The sequence below is a fragment of the Meles meles genome, chromosome 3 (assembly GCF_922984935.1).
Source record: "Meles meles chromosome 3, mMelMel3.1 paternal haplotype, whole genome shotgun sequence".
Taxonomy (NCBI): Eukaryota; Metazoa; Chordata; class Mammalia; order Carnivora; family Mustelidae; genus Meles; species Meles meles.
In genome coordinates, this window is record NC_060068.1 from 58134818 (window position 1) to 58155224 (window position 20407).

Here is a 20407-nt window from a genome sequence, read left to right on the forward strand (position 1 = left end):
TATGTATATTACCAAGTTTATTAAGCTAATTAATTGTAGCTCCCAACTAATATATGTATGCCATTCTCTTTTCTTCTCATGATCATATATCCTTTCATGTAAGAGATAGGCATAGGAAAAAGAAGGAATTTTTGGGATAATTATTTTATGGAATTGTTTTTCTTTTGTCAGTTTTCATGTGTATTATAAATCTCTTGAGAACTTTGCTAATTCCTTATGTCTTCCACATACGCTTTCCTTAATCCTGTATTTTGACCTCAACACACATACACAAGAGCACAGATAGATACATAAATAAACACACAGAAAAAGAAAGATCAGACTCCTACCATTTCAAAATGGGAGCTGCCCTTTGGCCTAGGACTTGGAATCTAAAAATATTAGTGCCTTCTTCACTTTGTTCGTTTTTAAAAAGATTTATTCTGGGTGCCTGGGTGGCTCAGCCAGTTAAGCGCCTGCCTTCAGCTCAGGTCATGATTTCAGAGTTCTGGGATCTCATTGAGCTCCTTGCTGGGCAGGGAGCCTGCTTCGCCCTCTCCCCCTGCCTGCCGCTACCCCTGCTTGTGCTCGCTCTCCCTCTGTGTCAAATAAATAAATAAATAAATAAAATCTTAAAAAAAAGATGTATTCCACAATCTTTTTGCTATTGCCAGTAGATAAAGGCTATTTTGAAGTTTCATAGCCCTATTCCTGCCACTATTGTATTGAGCACTTTCTTGCTGTGTATAGGTCAGCAATGTTAAAATGGATTTACCCATTTTGGCAACTTTAAACTGGACTTTAGTGAGACATGGTGGAAAAAGCCAGAAGGATGTCTACATGTGGTATGTATGTGTATATACATGCTTATGATATTTAAAATTATGCTTATGATGTGTGCTCACAATTTAAATAAATAGTTCATATTAAGTGCAACTTATATAACATTTATATACTATATAATTCACATATTAATATGTTGGTATACATTCTCAACATATGAACTATATAATATTCATATATATTTATAATATTTTATTCTCTTTGTAGAAAGCATTTATTTTCAGATATTGGACAGTAGGAACCTCAGGACCATGATCCCTAGGAGAAGGGAAACAAACAAATTGAATTTTATAGGAGAAGGAAAGTGTAATAGACTATGGACATATTTGATTATCAGGAGGCTGAATGACCTCCTTGTGTTTAATAATTATGAATTCAAAGTGAGATTTACATGGTTGTGTGTTTTCCCCCAGATTCAGCTTTACAAGTATAAAAGCAGAGTAGGGAGAAGAATTTAATTTGATAAGGGTTGCAATTTTACCAAGAGGTTGCTTGATAAGAGAGCATGGGATTTAAAAGTGCTAAAATGACAATGGGAGAAGTTAAAGGACATAAGAGGATATTGGGATGGTGAAAAGGAGCTGTATCAAAATCCTAATAGGTTTTAAGGATTATTGGAATTGGGTTACTAGAAGTGAGCTGGAAAGATAGGGATATTTTGAATGTGAAATGCTTGAAATTGCAACTAAGAAAGGTTTGGGGTTATTCTTTTTGAAAGTTTAAAATTAATTAAGTGGGTGGAGAAAAATTCAAGGGACTAAGAGATAGGGGTATTTAAAATATCACATTGATACCAATGTGTCACCACAAGTTAATATATCTTTATAAAATTGAATTATCAGTATTTTGAATCACAATTCTAAAGACCTCCTCCCACTTGACATGAAGTCAACTAGCATTTGGTATGGATACTGAACCAGATAAAAATTTCCATTAGTGTACTATATTGCAATCTGCATTCTAGTCAGTTTTCTACAAAAATATTTTAAGAGCATTTGTTAAATACCAATCAAAATGGACACAATCAGAATGATCTAATGACATTGCCTGGATCTACAAATCTAATAACAAATGAAATTCCAAGAAATCTTACTTACTATTGTTTTACAACCATATGAATAAAAAAAAGTGTGAGAAATATCTAAAGGAATTTAAAATCTAGTGGTTTACCATATAATGACTAACTTTAATGGAAATAATTTTTTGTTGTATGATGCTTTCTCTTTATGAGAAGAAGTTAGTGGGTCTAAAAAGGGAAATTATTTGTTTGCTTGCTTATTTATTTATTTTTAAAGATTTTATTTATTTGAGAGCGAGTGAGAGAGAGAGAGCATGAGTAGGGGAGAAGGAGAAGTGGACTCCCCATTGAGCAGGGAGCCCGATGTGGGACTTGGTCTCAGGAACCTGGCTGGGATCATGACATGAGCCAAAGGCAGACACTTAACTGACTGAACCACCCGGGTGCCCTAAAAAGGGAAATTATTTAAACAGAGTGACACAAAGTTAATGTGAAGATTGCTGAAGAAGTGGATATAGAACTAAACTCAGAAGATAATCTGATGATACAAATAATCTAGAACATTAGAAACACCTTTTCCTAGGTGTTAAAAGTCAGGGATACCAGTTGCTAAATTTAAGAGGAATGTATGTATGTTGTGTATGTGTGTATATGTATATACACCTACGCACACATAATTGTGTGTATACATGTTATCATGCATATACATTTATATTTGGTTTATAATTATTTTTGCTCTTTTTAAAATTAATATATAGTATATTATTTGTTTCAGGGGTACAGGTCTGTGATTCATTAGCCTTACACAATTCACAGCACTCACCTAGCACATGCCATCCCCAAAGTATCCATCTTTTCCAGTATTCCCACAAAATTCCTTTTATCATTGTGTTTTTTATGAGAATATAATGACTGATTTTAGAACTGCTACATTCAGTGTAAATGAAATGTTAACTTAAGAAAAAAAGGTGTACTGGTGGAAATAACTTTGTAAAAGGTGAAATATTTCATGAGAGATACTGCATATTTGTTGTATGTTTAATTTTTGACTCATTTAACAAAAATAATTGTCTTTTCAGAAGATATTTGCCAAGAAATGAAGACTGTCCAGGCTTGCAGGAAAACTGTACCATCATTCCATGTGAAATATTTAGTTTCCTTCATCCTGGGGCAGACTGTGCAGGGAGTGGCAGCAATGATTCTTTATATCCTTGGAATAGTCTTTATTGACAACAGTGTTGCCATACACTCAGCTGGTATTTATATAGGCAAGTTTTTTTTTTCCTCTCTAATATGGTTGACCCATTTTGAATTTTTTATTGAACCTTTACCTCTTGGTGTACATATCTAAACTGATATGTCAAGTGCTAATTATTGGCCCTTATAATAACATTATAACAAGTGGTAAGTTGTGTGTTTGACTTTAAAATCACATTGAGTTGGGGCACCTGGGTGGCTCAGTGGGTTAAAGCCTCTGCCTTCGGCTCAGATCATGATCCCAGGGTCCTGGGATCGAGCCCCACATCGGGCTCTCCGCTCAGTGGGGAGCCTGCTTCCTCTCCTCTCTGCCTGCCTCTCTGCCTACTTGTGATCTCTGTCTTTCAAATAAATAAATAAAATGTTTAAAAAAAAATCACATTGAGTTGCCTAATTCTGAGGAATTGCTTGAGATTTTGAATTGTAGACAAGTCATCTGAAAGTCATCAAAAAGATAAAGAGAAATAGGAAAAGGACATACTTTCTTAAGTAATAAACACTATACTCTTTCTATGTATTATGTCTAATATATAATACATAGAACATTGACATATATATATGTCATATCAAACTATATAGATTACATTTCATTTTTCTGGAAAAAGTCTCAAGTTATTAGATTGAATTGTCTGAATAATTGTATGTTTAAACTTTGGGGACATAGGTGAGAAGTTGCTGCCATCATGTTCATAAGGGGATAGAAATACTGTTTCACATTTCCTCAGTACATGATTCAGTGTGGTGTTGAAATCATCATCATTATTTTACTAAGCTCTTTAACACTTTAATTCAGTTCACCTTTTGGGAGGTTCAGATATTTTGAAGTTAATGAAAACGTAATCTTGTTCATTCTATCAAGGAGGGAAGCGATATGCTATTTAATTGACTACAATGTAGTACCTTCTATTTCTAGTCTTTTGTGTTATGGTGTCCTACAATAAGTAACCCAGGGGTATATCTCACAATAATCTGTATTTCTTTATGTTGCAAAAGCTCTGGTCTTGGTAGATCATCTATCTGTACAGAGTTATCATATTTTTAAAAAAATTAAAAAAAATTTAAAGTATTGGGAAGTTAACTTTAGAGAACATAGCATTTTGCACCAAAATAATTATTTTTTCCGTAAGAAGTAAGGAAGGTTATGTCAATAAATTTAAATAGATGATATTCATATTTATGTTTGCTTTTAGAAAAAAATGCAGTGATTTATTAGTGTTGGCTGAGGATGGCAACAAATCTGTTAGTTTTACTTTTGGTTCTACTGATTAGTAATTAAAATGCACATCTACACACTGCAAACTGTTGCCACCTCTTGCCACCGTGGCAGCTAAGGTGAAGTATACAAAGTTGCCACACAGTGTAATCAGCTATATTGGATTTATATTTATATTAAATATAAATATATTTATATTATATTAAATATGTAGATTTTAAATAAGATACAGTGAATTATATAATTATCTAAGTTTCTTTAATATAGATATAGAATATATGAATATATATATATATAATTAATTTTATATGTCAGTTTTGCTAGATTTGTTCGGTCAGACATCATTCTAGATGTTTTTGCTATATTTTTTAGATGTGAGTAACACAGTCAGTAGACTGAATAAAACAGATTACTCTCCATTATGTGGGTGAATCTTATCTGTTGAAGGCTTTCAGAGCAAAAATGTAGGTTTCCCAAAAAAGAAGCAATTCTTTCTCTAGACTGCTAGATAAAAACTCTGCCTGAGTTTTTCCAGCTTTCTGACCTGCCTTGTGGGTTTTAAGCTTAAGTATGGACTTAATACTGTAATATTAACTCTTACCTGGATTACCAGCCTGCTGGCCTGCCCTTCAAATTTGGACTTGGCAGGCCTTGTAATTGTATAAGGCAATGCCTTAAAAATCTCTCTCAATATCCTATGAGTTTTGTTTCTCAGGAGGACCCTGACTGATAAAGTAGGACATGAGGATTTCAGAAGTAATCTATTTCAGTGATATAATTTTTATCATGACAAAGCTGGCTTATGTAGTTGTTTGATGTTCAGTATTCATTTTATAGGTATAATGGAAGCTTCCTTTGTTTTTGGATATTCTCTGAGTTATGGGATAGCAGCACCCCTTTTGAAGGGCACTAAGAACAGAACTTCTGCAATTAGGTAAGCCATTTTATTTCCTTGTTTGTTGTTTACCTTATTTACAATATTTTGGGTAGATACTGTAACCTCTAAACATATACACTTAGTTTATAATAACCATATTTTTAGGAAAAAATATGTAAATGTGACTGATATGGATATATATGTACATATAAATCTAGAATATACACTTTTATCTTTACTGTTTGATATGTAATTTTAAAAACACTATTTATAATGACAACCTTATTACTATTCTACATAGTTTTTTGAAAAATTGTGGAGAAACCACATAACATAAAATTTACCGTCTTAGCCATTTGTAAGTATATGATACAGTTGTGTTAACCATGTGTACTTTGTTGTGTAACAGACCACTAGAACTTTTTACCTTGAAAAGCTAAAACTCTATATCTATCACAAATAACTTCTATTTACCCACTTCTCCCCAGACCCTGAAAACCACCATTCTACTTTCTACAGTTTTGACTACTTTTTATAACTCATATAAGTGGGATCATGCAGTATTTATCTTTTTTGTGATTGGCTTATTTCACTTAGCATAATGTCTTCAAGGTTAATCCATGCTATAGCATATGCCAGTATTTTCTTCCTTTTTAAGGCTAAATAATATTCCATTGCATATATATGCTATAGTTCTTTATTTTTTAAGCTTTTATTTTTAATTTATTTTTATTTATTTTATTTTTTTCCCCGCCCTATCCCTTCCCCTCACTCCCCCAGCAACCCTCAGTTTTGTTTCTTGAGAGTAAGAGTCTCTTATGGTTAGTCTCCCTCCTCGGTCCCATTTTGTTTCATTTTTTTCCTTCCCTTCCCTCTACAACTCCCTGCTCTGCTTCTCAAATTCCTCATATCAGAGAGATCATATGATAATTGTCTTTCTCTGATTGACTTATTTCGCTTAGCATAATACCCTCTAGTTCCATTCATGTTGTAGCAAATGGCAAGATTTCTTTTTTGATGACTGCATAGTAGTCCGTTGTATGTATATATACCACATCTTCTTTATTCATTCATCTGTTGATGGACATCTAGGCTCTTTCCATAGTTTGGCTATTGTGGACATTGCTGCTATAAACATTTGGGTGCATGTGCCTCTTCAGATCACTGCATTTGTATCTCTAGAGTAAATACCTTAGCAGTGCAATTGCTGGATCATAAGATAGCTCTATTTTCAACTTTTTGAGGAACCTCCATACTGTTTTCCAGAGTGGCTGCTCCAGCTTGCCTTCCCACCAACAGTGTAGGAGGATTCCCCTTTCTCCACATCCTCACCAACATCTATCATTACCTGACTTGTTAATTTTATATGCCATACTTCTTTATCCATGTATCTGTCTATGGACATTTAGCTTATTATGTCCACCCCTTGATTACTATGAATAATGCTTCAGTTAACATGGATAACATGGATAAGCAAATATCTCTTTGAAATTCTATTTTCAGTTCTTTTGGATATATACTCAGAAGTGGGATTGGTAAATCCCACGGTAATTCTATTTTTAATATTTTTGAGGAACTTCCATCTTATTTTCCATAGAGGCTCTACCAATTACATTCCCACTAGTAGTATATAAGGGCTCCAATTTCTCAGTGTCCTAGCTAGCACTTGCTATTTTCTTTTTTCTTCTGCCTCCTCCTCCACCTTTTCTTTCTTCTTTCTTCTTCTCTTTATCCTTCTTCTAATAGTCATCCTGACAGTTATGAGGTGATAGCTCATTGCAGTTTTGATTTTCTTTTCCCTAATGACTAGTGATATTGAGCACCTTTTCATTTACTTGTTGCCCATTTGTCTATTTTCTTTGGAGAAATGTCTAAACATTTAGTCTGTAACATGTACATATGGTGCTTCTTCTAACAATACCATTCAAAGACTCATAGATGCCACCATATTCATCACTGTGGTTTCTCACATCATACTACCTCTGACAAGGGACCATCTGAGAAGACAAGAAAAGTGTGACAGTAGGACAACTACAGATTTCACTGGTCTTAATCTGTAATCCATTGTCCAGAAATACCTGACTTGATAGAATGGTGTCATGGCTTGGTACTTTCAACAGTTTTTTTGTGGAATCTTTAAGTTTTCTATATTTAGGATCATGGCCATCTTCAGAGACAGTTTTATTCATTTCCTTTCTGATTTGAATACCTTTATTTGTTTTTTCTTGACTAGTTGATTGGGTTAGTATGTCCAGAGCTGTGTTGACTGAAAGTGGGCATCCTTTTCTTGCTCCTGATCTTACTTTGTCATATATGGTCTTTATTATGTTGATGTATGTTTCCTTAAACTCAATTTGTTGGGAGTTTTTATTATTAATGAATGATGAATTTTGTCAATGATTTTCTATATCAATTAACATGATCCTATGATTTTTGTCTTTCATTTTGTTCATGTGGTGTACCACATTGATTGATATGCAGTTATTGAACCATCCTTGCATGCCTGGAATAAATCCCACTTGATCATGGTGTATGATTCTTTTAATGTATTGTTAAATCTGGTTTCCTAAGATTTTCTTGAGCATTTTTGAATCTGTGTGCATCAAGGATATTGGCTTGTAATTTTCTTTTCTTGTAGTTTCCTTGTCTGGTTTTAGTTATACATATGAATGTAACGTCCAATTTCAATTTATATTTTTTATTTAATATGACAAATGGGTAAAGTTTCTCTTTCTCCCCTCAAAGGGATAGATATCTCATTGTACTGATGACATTTATGGATCATTCCATTTTTTTTTTAATTTTAATTTTTATTTATTTATTTATTTTTTATATGAAACAGACTTCAATATTTATGACATAAAGGGGTACTAACTTAATACATTAAGAATCTTCTACAGGGGCGCCTGGGTGGCTCAGTGGGTTAAGCCGCTGCCTTCAGCTCAGGTCATGATCTCAGGGTCCTGGGATCGAGTTCCACATCAGGCTCTCCGCTCAGCGGGGAGCCTGCTTCTCCCTCTCTCTCTGCCTACCTCTCTTGTGATTTCTCTCTGTCAAATAAATAAATAAAATCTTTAAAAAAAAAACATCTTCTACAGATCAATAAGGGAAAAAAAACCTCCTGCAAACACTTGTAAAGATTAGCAGGAGGTTCACAAAGGAAGGAATACATATTCCCAATAAACATAAAAATATATAGAAATGGGTTCCATTTCACTACTAATTTGCAAAAAAAAATAAGTGACATATATAATATACATATTATTATATTAGATATTATATTATATTACATTATATTATATGTAGTTAGTAAAGATTCTGAATATTTAGTGCTGGCTAATTTGTGGTAAAAAGACACAAAGAATATTTGAAGAATATAATTAGCATAAACTTTTTCCTTTTTAATTTAAATTCAATTAACATATAGTGTATTATTAGTTTCTGAAGTAAAGTTCAGGAATTCATCAGTCTTATATAATACCCAGTGCTCATTACATCATGTGCCCTTCTTTACCCAGTAACCCCATCCCCTAACCTCCCCCAGCAACCTTCAGTTTGTTTCCTATGATTATGAGTCTCTTATGTTTTGTCTCCCTCTCTGATTTCATCTTATTTTATTTTTCCCTCCCTTCCCCCATTTATTTTGTTTCTCAAGTCCCACATATGAGTGAGATCATATAATAATTATGTTTCTCTGATTGACTCATTTCACTTAGCCAGATACCCTCTAGTCATAGCCAAATACCATCCATATCATTGCAAATGGCAAGATGTCATTTTTTGATGACTAAGTAGTATTCCATTGTGTGTGTCTGTATATATGTACGTGTGTATGTACGTATATATATATATACACAGACACATATGTATATATACATGTGTGTGTGTGTGTGTGTGTGTGTGTGTATAAACAATATTTGTTCTGGCAGTCCATAAACTTGGAATGTTTTCCCATTTCTTTGTGTTCTTCAGTTTTTTCATGAGTGTTCTATAGTTTTCTGAGTACAGATCATTTGCCTCTTTGGTTAGGCTTATTCCTAGGTATCTTAGGGATTTTGGTGCAATTGTATGTGGGATCGACTCCTTAACTTCTCTTCTGTCTCATTGTTAGTGTATGAAAATGCAACTGATTTCTGTGTATTGATTTTATATCCTGCTCCTTTGCTGAATTCCTGTATGTGTTCTAGAAATTTTTTGGTGGAGTCTCTTGGTTTTTCCACATAGAGTATCATGTCAGCTGTGAAGACTGAGAGTTTGACGTCTTTGCTGATTTGGATGGATGTGTTTTATTTCTTTTTGTTGTCTGACTGCCGAGGCTAGGACTTCTAGTACTACGTTGAACAACAGTGGTGAGAGTGAACATCCCTGCCATGTTCCTGGCCTTAGGGGAAAAGCTCTCAGTTTTTTCCCATTGAGAATGATATTCTCTGTAGGCTTTTTATATTTGGTTTTTATGATACTGAGGTATGTACCCTCTATGCCTACACATTAAAGAGTTTTAACCAAGAAAGGATGCTATACACTGTCAAATGTCTTTTCTGCATCTATTGAGAGGATCATAGGGTTCTTATCCTTTCTTTTATTAATGTATTGTATTACACTGGTTGATTTACAGATGTTGAACCACCTTTGCAGCCCAGGAGTAAATCTCACTTGGTTGTGGTGAATAAGCCTTTTAATGTACTGTTGGATCCTGTTGACTTGTATCCTGGTGAGAATTTTTGTATCCATGTTCCTCAGGGATATTGGTCTGTAATTCTTTTTGGTGGGGTCTGTGTCTGGTTTTATGATCAAGGTAATGCTGGCCTCATAGAAAGAGTTTGGAAGTTTTCCTTCCATTTCTATTTTTTTGAAACAGCTTCAGAAGAATAGGTATTAATTCTTTAAATGTTTGGTAGAATTCTCCTGGGAGGCCATCCATCCCTGGACTCTGTCTTTGGGAGGGTTTTTTTTTTTTTTAAAGATTTTTATTTATTTGCCAAAGAGAGAGAGATCGAAAGCACAAACTGGGGGAGCTGCAGGCAGAGGGAGAACCAGGCTCCCTGCTGAGCAAGGAGCCCAATTCAGGACTCAATCCCAGGACCCTGAGATCATGACCTGAGCCAAAGGTAGATGCTTAAATAACTGAGCCAGCCAGGCATCCCTGTTGGGAGATTTTTGATTTCTGCTTCATTTTCCTTGCTGGTTATTTGTCTGTTCATTTTTTCTATTTATGCCTGTTTCAGTTTTGGTAGTTTATATGTTTCTAGGAATGTCTCCATTTCTTCCAGATTGCCTACTTTGTAGCCATATAGTTGCTCCACAATATGTTCTTATAATTGTTTGTATTTCTTCAGTGTTGGTTCTGATCTCTTTCATTCATTATTTTATTTATTTGTGTCCTTTCTCTTTTCTTTTTAATAAGTCTGGCCAGAGACTTATCAATCATATCAATTCTTTCAAAGAACCAATTCCTAATTTCATTGATCTGTTCTACTATTTTTTGTTTGTTTGTTTCTATTTCACTGATACTGTTCTAATCTTTATTAATTCTCTTCTCCTGCTGGATTTAGTCTTTATTTGCTATTCTTTCTCCAGCTCCTTTAGGTATAAAGTTAGGTTTTGTATTTGAGCCCTTTTTTGTTTTTTTGAGAAAAGCTTGTATTGTTATACACTCTTAGGACCACCTTTGCTACATTCCAAAAGATTTGAATAGTTGAGTTTTCATTTTCACTTGTTTCTATGAATTCTTTTAAATTCTTCTTTAATTTCCTGCTTGACCCTGTCATTCTTTAGTCAGATGCTCTTTAACCTCCTTATATTTGAATTCTTTCCAAATTACCTGTTGTGATTGAGCTGAAAGTTCAAAGCACTGTGGTCTGAAAATATGCAGGGAATGATCACAGACTTTTGGTACTGGTTGAGATCTGATTTGTGACCTAGTATGTGGTCTATTCTGGAGAATATTCCATGTGCACTCCAGAAGAATGTATATTCTGTTGCTTTAGGATGGAATGCTCTGAAAATATCTGTGAAGTCCATCTGATCCAGTGTGTCATTCAAAGCCCTTTTTCCTTGTTGATCTTCTACTTAGATGATTTGTCCATTGCAATGGATGGAGTGTTATAGTACCTTATTATTATTGTATTATCATCAATATGTATCTTTAATTTTGTTGATAATTCATTTTTATAATTGGCTGCTCCCATGTTAGGGGCATAAATATTTACAATTGTTAGATCTACTTGGTAGATAGACCCTCTACTTTTGATCTAGTGTCCTTCCTCATCTCTTATTACAGTCTTGGGTTTAAAATCTAATTTGTCTGATATAAGGATTACCATCCCAGCTTTCTTTTTTTTTTTTTAATTTATTTGACACAGAGAGAGAGAGAGAGAGATCACAAGTAGGCAGAGAGGCAGACAGAGAGAGAGGGGGAAGAAGGCTCCCTGCCGAGCAGAGAGCCTGATACGGGGCTAGATCCCAGAACCTGAGATCATGACCTGAGCCGAAGGCAGAGGCTTTAACCCACTGAGCCACCCAGGTGCCCCCCACCCCAGCTTTCTTTTGATGTCTGTTAGCATGATAAATGGTTTTGCACCCCCTCACTTTCAATCTGGAGGTGTCTTTGGGTCTAAAATGAATCTCTTGCAAGCAGCATATCTATGGGTCTTGCTTTTTTATCTAATCTGATACCCTGTGTCTTTTAATTGGGGCTTTTCCCCCATTTACATTCAGAGTAATGTATATCAGAGTATCTATTGAAAGATATAAATTTAGTGCCATTGTATTACTTGTACAGTCACTGTTTCTGTATATTGTCTCTGTTCCTTTCTGGTCTATGTTACTTTTGGGCTCTCTCTCTTTGGTTAAAAGATCCCCCTTAATATTTCTTGCAGGGCTGGTTCAGTGATCACAAATTCTTTTAGTTTGTGTTTGTCTTGAAGCTTTTTGCCTTCCTTCTATTTTGATTGGCAGTCTGGCTGAATAAAGTATTCTTGGCTGCATATTTTTCTCATTTAGCACCCTGTGTATATCATGCCAGTCCTTTCTATCCTGCCAGATCTCTCTGGATAGGTGTTCTGCCAATCTAATATTTCTGCTTGTATATGTTAAGGACCTCTTGCCCTTAGCTGCTTTCAGAACTTTTTCTTTGTCTCCGAGATTTGCAAGTTGAGATATTTGCAGATATATGTTGAGATATTTACCTATATTTATTGGTTTTGAGGGGGTTCTCTGTGCCTCCTGAATTTAAATATTTGTTTCCTTCCTCAGATTAGGTATGTTCTCAGCTGTAACTTTCTCAAAGATACCTTCTGCCTGTACCCTTTACTCTTCTTCTAGGATCCTAATTCTAATATTGTTTATTTTTATAGTATCATTTATCTCTCAGATTCCCCCCTCATGACCCAGTAGTTGTGTATCTCTTTTTCTCAGCTTCTTTATTCTCCATCATTTTGTCTTCTATATCACTAATTCTCTCTTCTGCTTCATTTATCCTAATAATTAGTACCTCCATTTTTTATTGCATTTCATTAATATCCCTTTTTATTTCAACTTGATTAGATTTTAGTTCTTTTATTTCTCTAGAAAGGGATTCTCTTTATTGAAAATATTCCACTAAGCTTATTCCTAGTAATTTAAAGTGTTTTGTTAGTATTGTGCATGGAATCTTTATAGTATTATGTTTCTTAATTATTTCTAAAAGGAGGAAAATCTATTGATATAGGGGCACTGTATTCAATTCTTTGCTTATACTTTGTTTTTTCCTTTCCTCTTTGCTTACACTTTTAATTAATTTCCTCAGTCTTCTTGGTTATCAATTGTTTACACATATGTCATAACCATATGCAGCATAATGCACATACTTATAAAACATAGCTGGATTCAAAAACAAAAAGAGAAAATTTCTAAGTATTATAATCAGTGAGGAAACACATAGCCCTAGTGACAATCTTCTCCCTAAGTGATACAAAATAATTTCACAACTATGGAAATTTTTCCAAGACTGTGGCCTTAGCGTAACTGAAGACAAAGAATGTTGAAATTGCAAAATGAATAATCAGTAAAAAGAGAAAATCAACAAATCCAGCACAGGATCCTTCACATTCCCATCCCACTCTGCTCACTGCAAAGTCTGCAAAGGCAGACCAAGAAAAACTGCAAAAGATACAGCCTATAAAAGGGTCCTTTGGGCGATTAGGTATGATCACTAGAAGGGTAATTAACATTCAGTCTGAGTTGAGTCAGAGAAGGAACTATATGAAAGAGATCTCTAAGTACTGGTGATTTAAAGGGCCAGATATCAGATAAAGTGTCAGTTATGTACCTTAAAGGGCCAGGGTTGTCCTAAAGGGTGTGCATGATTTAAAGGAGCAGGAGTGATTTTAAAGGATAGGTGATATTTAAAGGGATAGTCTTCCACACATGGTTTCCGCTGAAGAAAAAAAGTTTAAAAGAACAAAGAATTATTTTTGCCACCTGGGTGGACATGGGGAAAGAAAGAAAAGGGAAAAATTTAGACTCCTTCAGGATAAAAGAAAACTATGTAGTTGGAGGACTCACAATCAGCAAAACAAAACAATAGGGACAAATTAACAGAAAATGTTCCTTCTCTCTCTCTCTCTGTTTGATTAAGACATTATTGTAATGAAATATACGATGTTAACATTTTTTATTTTTTCTTTGTTAAAGTGTTGAAGACAGTTATGACATTCAAAGCTGGCTGCAGCATTGGTGGATTTATTTTGGTCTGGTTTCACTTATTGCATGGTCTACATTAATACCATTGTCATGCTTTCCACACAGTGTACGAGGTGACTATAAAACTATAATTCATTTAATTAAAAGATAATAGATTCCTTGTCCCCACCCCTGTCTCCAATGTCAGAATATGGCTGCACTACATTTCTTTTTGTTATGGAGATATGGTGACATATGCTAGTGTTATTTGAGCAAATGAAGCTGGATTTGGCCAAATATTATTTTATTTATGTGCCAGACTTTAATTAGTATGTATTTTTGCTTCTTGACATTTTTTAAATACTAGAGTTCATAATTTTTCTTCAAAAAGAAACATGTTTTAATCTATTTATCTAGTATCATTTAATACATGAAAGAATTATTGTAAGGTAAAATAAGTATTTACTTTTTTTGAAAACACTGAAAAATATGTAACATTAGAGAAATAATATACTTTCCTAACAGTAGTACAAAATATTTTTAGCAATGTCAAAGATTACTCTTACATTTTAGGGCTGTGCTGTCAAATGCTAAAGTTACTTGCCACATGTGGCTACTTAAATTTCAAATTAAAATTAGAAACCCATGTACTCAGTCATAGGAGCTACATTTCTAGTATTAATAATAGCTTCATATACCACTTGGCTACAGTATTGGACAGTACAGATATGGAAAATTTTCATTATCATAGAATATTCTTCATGACAACACTGTTTTAGGAGAATGTGCTTTTTACTTAATTAGACTGATTTTAGCTTGTTCACACATAGCTCACTTGTCATTTCAAAAAAAAACTGGGTTTATTAAGATGTGTGCATACATTTGTATACTTTTTTAATTATTCAAACATGTCATAAGATTCCTTTACTTGTTATCATATAGGTACAGCAAAGATAAAAGCCGAGAAGCGTAAGCAGCCTCATCCATTTGGTGGACAGATTAAAGATAAGGAATTTGAAACTAGTATCAAGGATTTATTTGCTACGATTTGGGTAAAGTAAAATATTTTATGCACATAAGGCAAATAAGTTGACCTGTAGAAGATTTAAGAAAATAACCACAAAGTGTTCAACTTAAATCTGAGTAGGACTTTCAAAGTCTTTTTTTTTTTTTTTAAAGATTTTATTTATCTATTCGACAGACAGAGATCACAAGCAGACAGAGAGAGAGAGAGGAGGAAGCAGGCTCCCTGCAGAGCAGAGAGCCCGATGCGGGGCTCGATCCCAGGACCCTGAGATCATGACCTGAGCCGAAGGCAGAGGCTTAACCCACTGAGCCACCCAGGCGCCCCAGGACTTTCAAAGTCTTAATTAACTTTTTCATTTTATAGATAATGGAAAATAGGACCCACCTTACATTAAGTGGTATTTTCAGGAACATGGCTAGTATCAGAGGATGGTACTAGTATTTTCCTTCTATTTCTTTTAATTTCACTTTTGTGTTAATTTGTTTTGTTCTTTCCCTGAAGAAATAAATAAGACATTTAATGAGATGACTTACAGGTATTAACATCTTTTTAGTATGTTTAAATGACTTAGCAGAGAACTCTAGAAGTTAGCAAATATTCTTGCAAACATCATATTTTATGGAAACTATCTCTATATCCAATGGAGAAGAAATCTTTGCTTCTCTAGGTGAGAAACCAGACCTACAACATAGACATCAAGGGATTTAAAAACCCAACTTATTTTCAAATTTCTTTAGATTTCATTTATTTGAGAGAGAAAGAGAGAGAGAGTTGTGAGTGCAAGCAGAGGAGGAGCAGAAGGGGGTGGAGAGGGAAAGAATCTCAAGCCGACTCCATGCTCAGTGTGGAGTGGGCTATGGAGCTCGATATCATGACCCTGATCTAAGCTGAAACTGAGAGTCCAATGCTCAACTGACTGAGGCGCCCGGCGCCCTGAAAAAAACCCAGCTTCTAAATAGTGATTCTATATTCAATTTGCTTCCTCTTCTTCTTTTCATAACTTTATCCTTTATGTTGTGGGCAGAACTGCACTGAAGACAAAATTCTAACACCCATGGCTCTGTGGAGCCATGTTCTTGTGTGGGTCTTAGATCTTAAAAAAAATACAGATTAAAAGCAAGTGATTAACAATTATGTAGAGGAAATTCCATGTAAAATGGAATTGGGTCAAAGTAGGCTTCACCAAACAGGAGCTTTTAAATGGAAAACCCTAAAGCAAGAGAAGGAATTAAGAATGGTCATTAAGAAAATTCCAGGCATAAGAAACACATGTGAAAACAGCAGAGTTTTGGCTACATTCAGTTTACAGAATACTTGTATGTTTAAAGCATGGTTGCTTGGTGGGCAGAGTAAAAGAATATACAAGGTTGGAGAGACAAGCGGAGGCTAGCTCTTGAAGGTCCTTGTGGGACATGATGAGAACTTCAGATTTTGTTTTTTTTGTTTTGTTTTGTTTTTCTTTTAAAGATTTTATTTATTTATTTGTCAGAGAGAGAGAGAGTGTGTGAACACAGGCAGACAGAGTGGCAGGCAGAGGCAGAGGGAGAACAGGCTCCCTGCCCAGCAAGGAACCCGATGTGGGACTTGATCCCAGGACACCGGGATCATGACCTGAGCTGAAGGCAGCCGCTTAACCAACTGAGCCACCCAGGCATCCCAGATTTTGTTTTTAATGCAATAGGAAGTCACTAATATAAATGAGGGAATAATGTTTTAAGAACTTTAAAACATGGTTTTATGTAAAAATCGGGTTAGAGTGGGATAAGAATTGTAAAGGCAGTATGATTTGGGTGTTGTTAACAGGAAGTTTTCTCTTGGTATTATAAATGGTAATTTTTTATTCAACTGTAGTACATGAGACCCGATTGTAAGAACCCAACTAAAGAATTACTTGGAATTTGTAAATTCAGGGCTATTGACAATGGTTTGTAGAAGAAAAAAGGTAAACCTTTCACATAGGAATATGATTTGAGCTTCTTGAGCCTTAAAAAAGAAAGAAAATAAATTAAAACCTAAAATATGAGGAAGCAAATGTTCTAAAATTTACATATAGACATGTAGTATTAAGATCCAACAGAAAGCTTATGTATCTAGGCTCTTGCCTTTAGGTAAGAAAACAGAGGGAAAATGGGCCATACTTTAGGGAGCCTACTAGATTAGAAAAGTTCCCACTGTTTGCCTTGTTTCATGGTTTAGCACCTGCCAAAGCTATTTCTCAGCAAAATGTATCTATTAAGCTATGTTGGTGAAATTATTCTATTTTATTTTATTTTACATTTTGGTGAAATTTGAGTAGGGCATTTCTTCTCTGATCCTAAGTGAGTCAGCCATTGATTTCTATTAGGTTGGTGGTTACTTGTGAGTTAGTTAAGCAATGCAGGTAATTAAAGAATTCACATAAGGAATGTAAGAATTCATGTAAGGAGTTGAGCAGTGGGTAAAAATCTGATTTTTTAGGCGTAGGTTTTTTTTTCCTAAAAAAAGAGTTTTCTTGTCATAAATATTTATTAATTTAAAGGAGCCAGAGAACTATCTATTACTATTACCATATTTCTTGTTGGTCCTTACTTATATATTTTAGAAAATTCATCAATTAAGGAATGAAAAGAATTTTATTCAAATGCCAGTAAAGATAATTTTAATTTTAAAATAGATAAAATAGACATAAATAAAAGCTAAAAAGCCAGAACAGAGACAAAATATTTAATATATTTATAAAGTTATAATATCCATTGAAAATCCTCAATAATTTATTAGCAAATCAAATCCAACATGAAAAGAATTATTCACCATGATTGAGTGGGATTTATTCCTGGGGTGTAGGGTGGTTCAATATTTGCAAAACAATCAACATGATATATTACATTAATAAAAAGAGATAAGAATGATATGGTCCTCTCAATAGGTGCAGAAAAAGCGTTTAACAAGATACAGCATCCATTTTTGATAAAAAACACTCAACAAAATGGGTGTATATGGAACATGCCTCAACATTATAAAGGCCATGTATGAAAGACCCACAACTAATATTATTGGGGAAAAACTGAGAGCTCTTCTTCTAAGTTTAGGAACAAGACAGAGATGTCTATTCTCACCATTTCTATTTAACATAGTATTAGAAGTCTTTAGCCTTTGGCAACCAGACAACAAAAAGAAATAGAAAGAATCTAAGTTGACAAGAAGTAAACTTTCATTAATTGCAGAGGACAGGACACTTTATGTAGAAAATCCAAAAGATTCCACCAAAAAATTGCTAGAACTAATACATGAATTCAGCAGAGTTGCAGGATACAAAATCAATGTACAGAAATTTGTTGCATTTCTATACACCAATAATGAAGCAGAAGAAAGAGAAATCAAGTAATTGATCCCATTTACAATTGCACCAAAAACCATAAAATAGGAATAAACCTAACCAAAGAGGAGGTAAAAGATCTGTACTCTGAAAACTGTAGAACACTTATAAAAGAAATTGAAGATGACACAAAGAAATAGAAAGGTCTTCCATGCTCATGAATTGGAAGAACAAATATTATTAAAATATCTATACTACCCAAAGCAATCTACATATTTAACACAACCCCTATCAAAATACCACCAACATTTTTCGCAGCACTAGAACAAACAATCCTAAAATGTGTATGGAACCACAAAGCCACAGAATAAACAAAGCAATCTTGAAAAACAAAAGCAAAGCTGGAGGCATCATGATTCTGGACTTCAAACTATATTACAAAGCTGTAGTTATCAAGACAGTATGGTACTGGCACAAAAACAGACACACAGACCAATAGAACAGAACAGAAAACCCCAAAATGGATCCACAACTAAAAGGTCAGCTCATCTTCAACAAAGCTAGAAAGAATATCCAATGGAAAAAAGACAGTCTCTTCAACAAATGGTATTGGAAAAACTGACAGCAATATGCAGAAGAATGAAATCCGATCACTTTGTACATTACACACAAAAGTAAATTCAGAAATGGATGAATGATCTAAATGTGAGACAAGAATTCATCAGAATCCTAGAGGAGAACACAAGCAGCAACCTCTTTGACATCAATGGTCGTAGCTTCTTACTGGACACATCACTGAAGGCAAGGGAAACAAAAACAGAAATAAACTATTGGTAGTTTGTCAAGATAAAAGGCTTCTGCACAGCAAAAGAAAGAATCAACAAAACTAAAATGTAGCCTGTGGAATGGGAGAAGATATTTGCAAATGACATATCTGATAAACGGTTAGTATCCAAAACCTATGAAGAACTTATCAAACTCAATACCCAAAACCCAAATAATCCAGTTAAGAAATGGGCAGAAGACATGAATAGATATTTTTTCTAAAGAAGACATACAGATGGCTAAGACTTATGAAAATATGCTCAACATCATTCATCACTGGGAAATGCAAATCAAAACCATGATGAGATACCACCTCACACCTGTCAGAATGGCTGAAACTAATGACACGGGAACTAAAAGATGTTGGTGAGCTGTAGAGAAAGGGGACCCCTCTTGCACTCTTGGTGGGAAAGCAAACTGGTGCAGTTGCTCTGGAACAGTATGGAGGTTCCTCAAAAAGTTAAAAATAGGGGTGCCTGGGTGGCTCAGTCAGTTAAGTGTCCGACTCTTGATTTCAGCTCAGGTCATGATTTCAGAGTCCTGGGATTGAGCTCCGCATTGGGCTCTCTGCTTAGTGGGAAGTCTGTTGTCTCTCTCTCCTTCTACTTGATCTCTCTCTCTCAAATAAATAAATAAATCTTTTTTAAAAAAGTTAAGAATAGGACTATCCTATAACCCAGCAATTGCATTATAGGTATTACCCAAAGGATTAAAAAAAAATACAGATTCTAAGTGGCATATGTACTTTGATGTTTATACCAGCATTACCATTAATATCCAAAATATTGAAAGAGACCAAATGTCCATCAGCTGATGAATGGTAAAGAAAATGTTGTGTACGTGCACACACACACACACACACACACACACACACACACACACAGGAATATTACTCAGCCATCAAAAGAATGATACATTGCCATTTGCAATCACGTGGATCAAGCTACAGTGTATTATGCTATGTGAAATAAGTCAGTGAGAGAAAGACAATGCCATATGTGGAATTTAAGAAACAAAATAGATGAACATGTGGGAAGGGTAAAAAGGAGAGAGAGAGAGGGAAACAAATCGTTAGAGACTCTTAATGATAGAGAACAAACAAGACTGATGGAGGGAAGTGGGAAGGGGATGAGTTAATGGGTGATGGGTGTTAAGGAGGGCAATTGTTATGATGAGCACTGGGTGTTGTATGTAAGTGATGAATCACTGAATTCTACTCCTGAACCAATGTTGTACTTTATGTTAATTAACTAGAATTTAAATAAAAATTTGAAGAAAAAAATAAACAAGAAAAAAAGTTATAATATTCATGAGGTGAAAAGTTATATATAAAAAGTCAGTGGGTTTAAGCTTAAGAATAGAAGGTGAACGCTCTTATGCTGTTGGTGGGAATGCAAGTTGGTGCAGCCACT

At 34.5% G+C, this 20407-nt stretch overlaps 1 protein-coding gene across 1 annotated transcript in view; it reads left to right on the forward strand.

Annotated features, from left to right (window-relative positions):
- The window catches only part of SLCO6A1 (solute carrier organic anion transporter family member 6A1), a 93228-nt gene that overhangs the window by 16178 nt on the left and 56643 nt on the right, over positions 1-20407 (forward strand). The window contains exons 3-6 of the mRNA XM_046000931.1: positions 2920-3108; positions 5148-5244; positions 13861-13982; positions 14791-14900. Of these exons, the coding sequence (XP_045856887.1) occupies positions 2920-3108; positions 5148-5244; positions 13861-13982; positions 14791-14900 (518 nt within the window). The remainder of the gene's footprint in view (positions 1-2919; positions 3109-5147; positions 5245-13860; positions 13983-14790; positions 14901-20407) is intronic.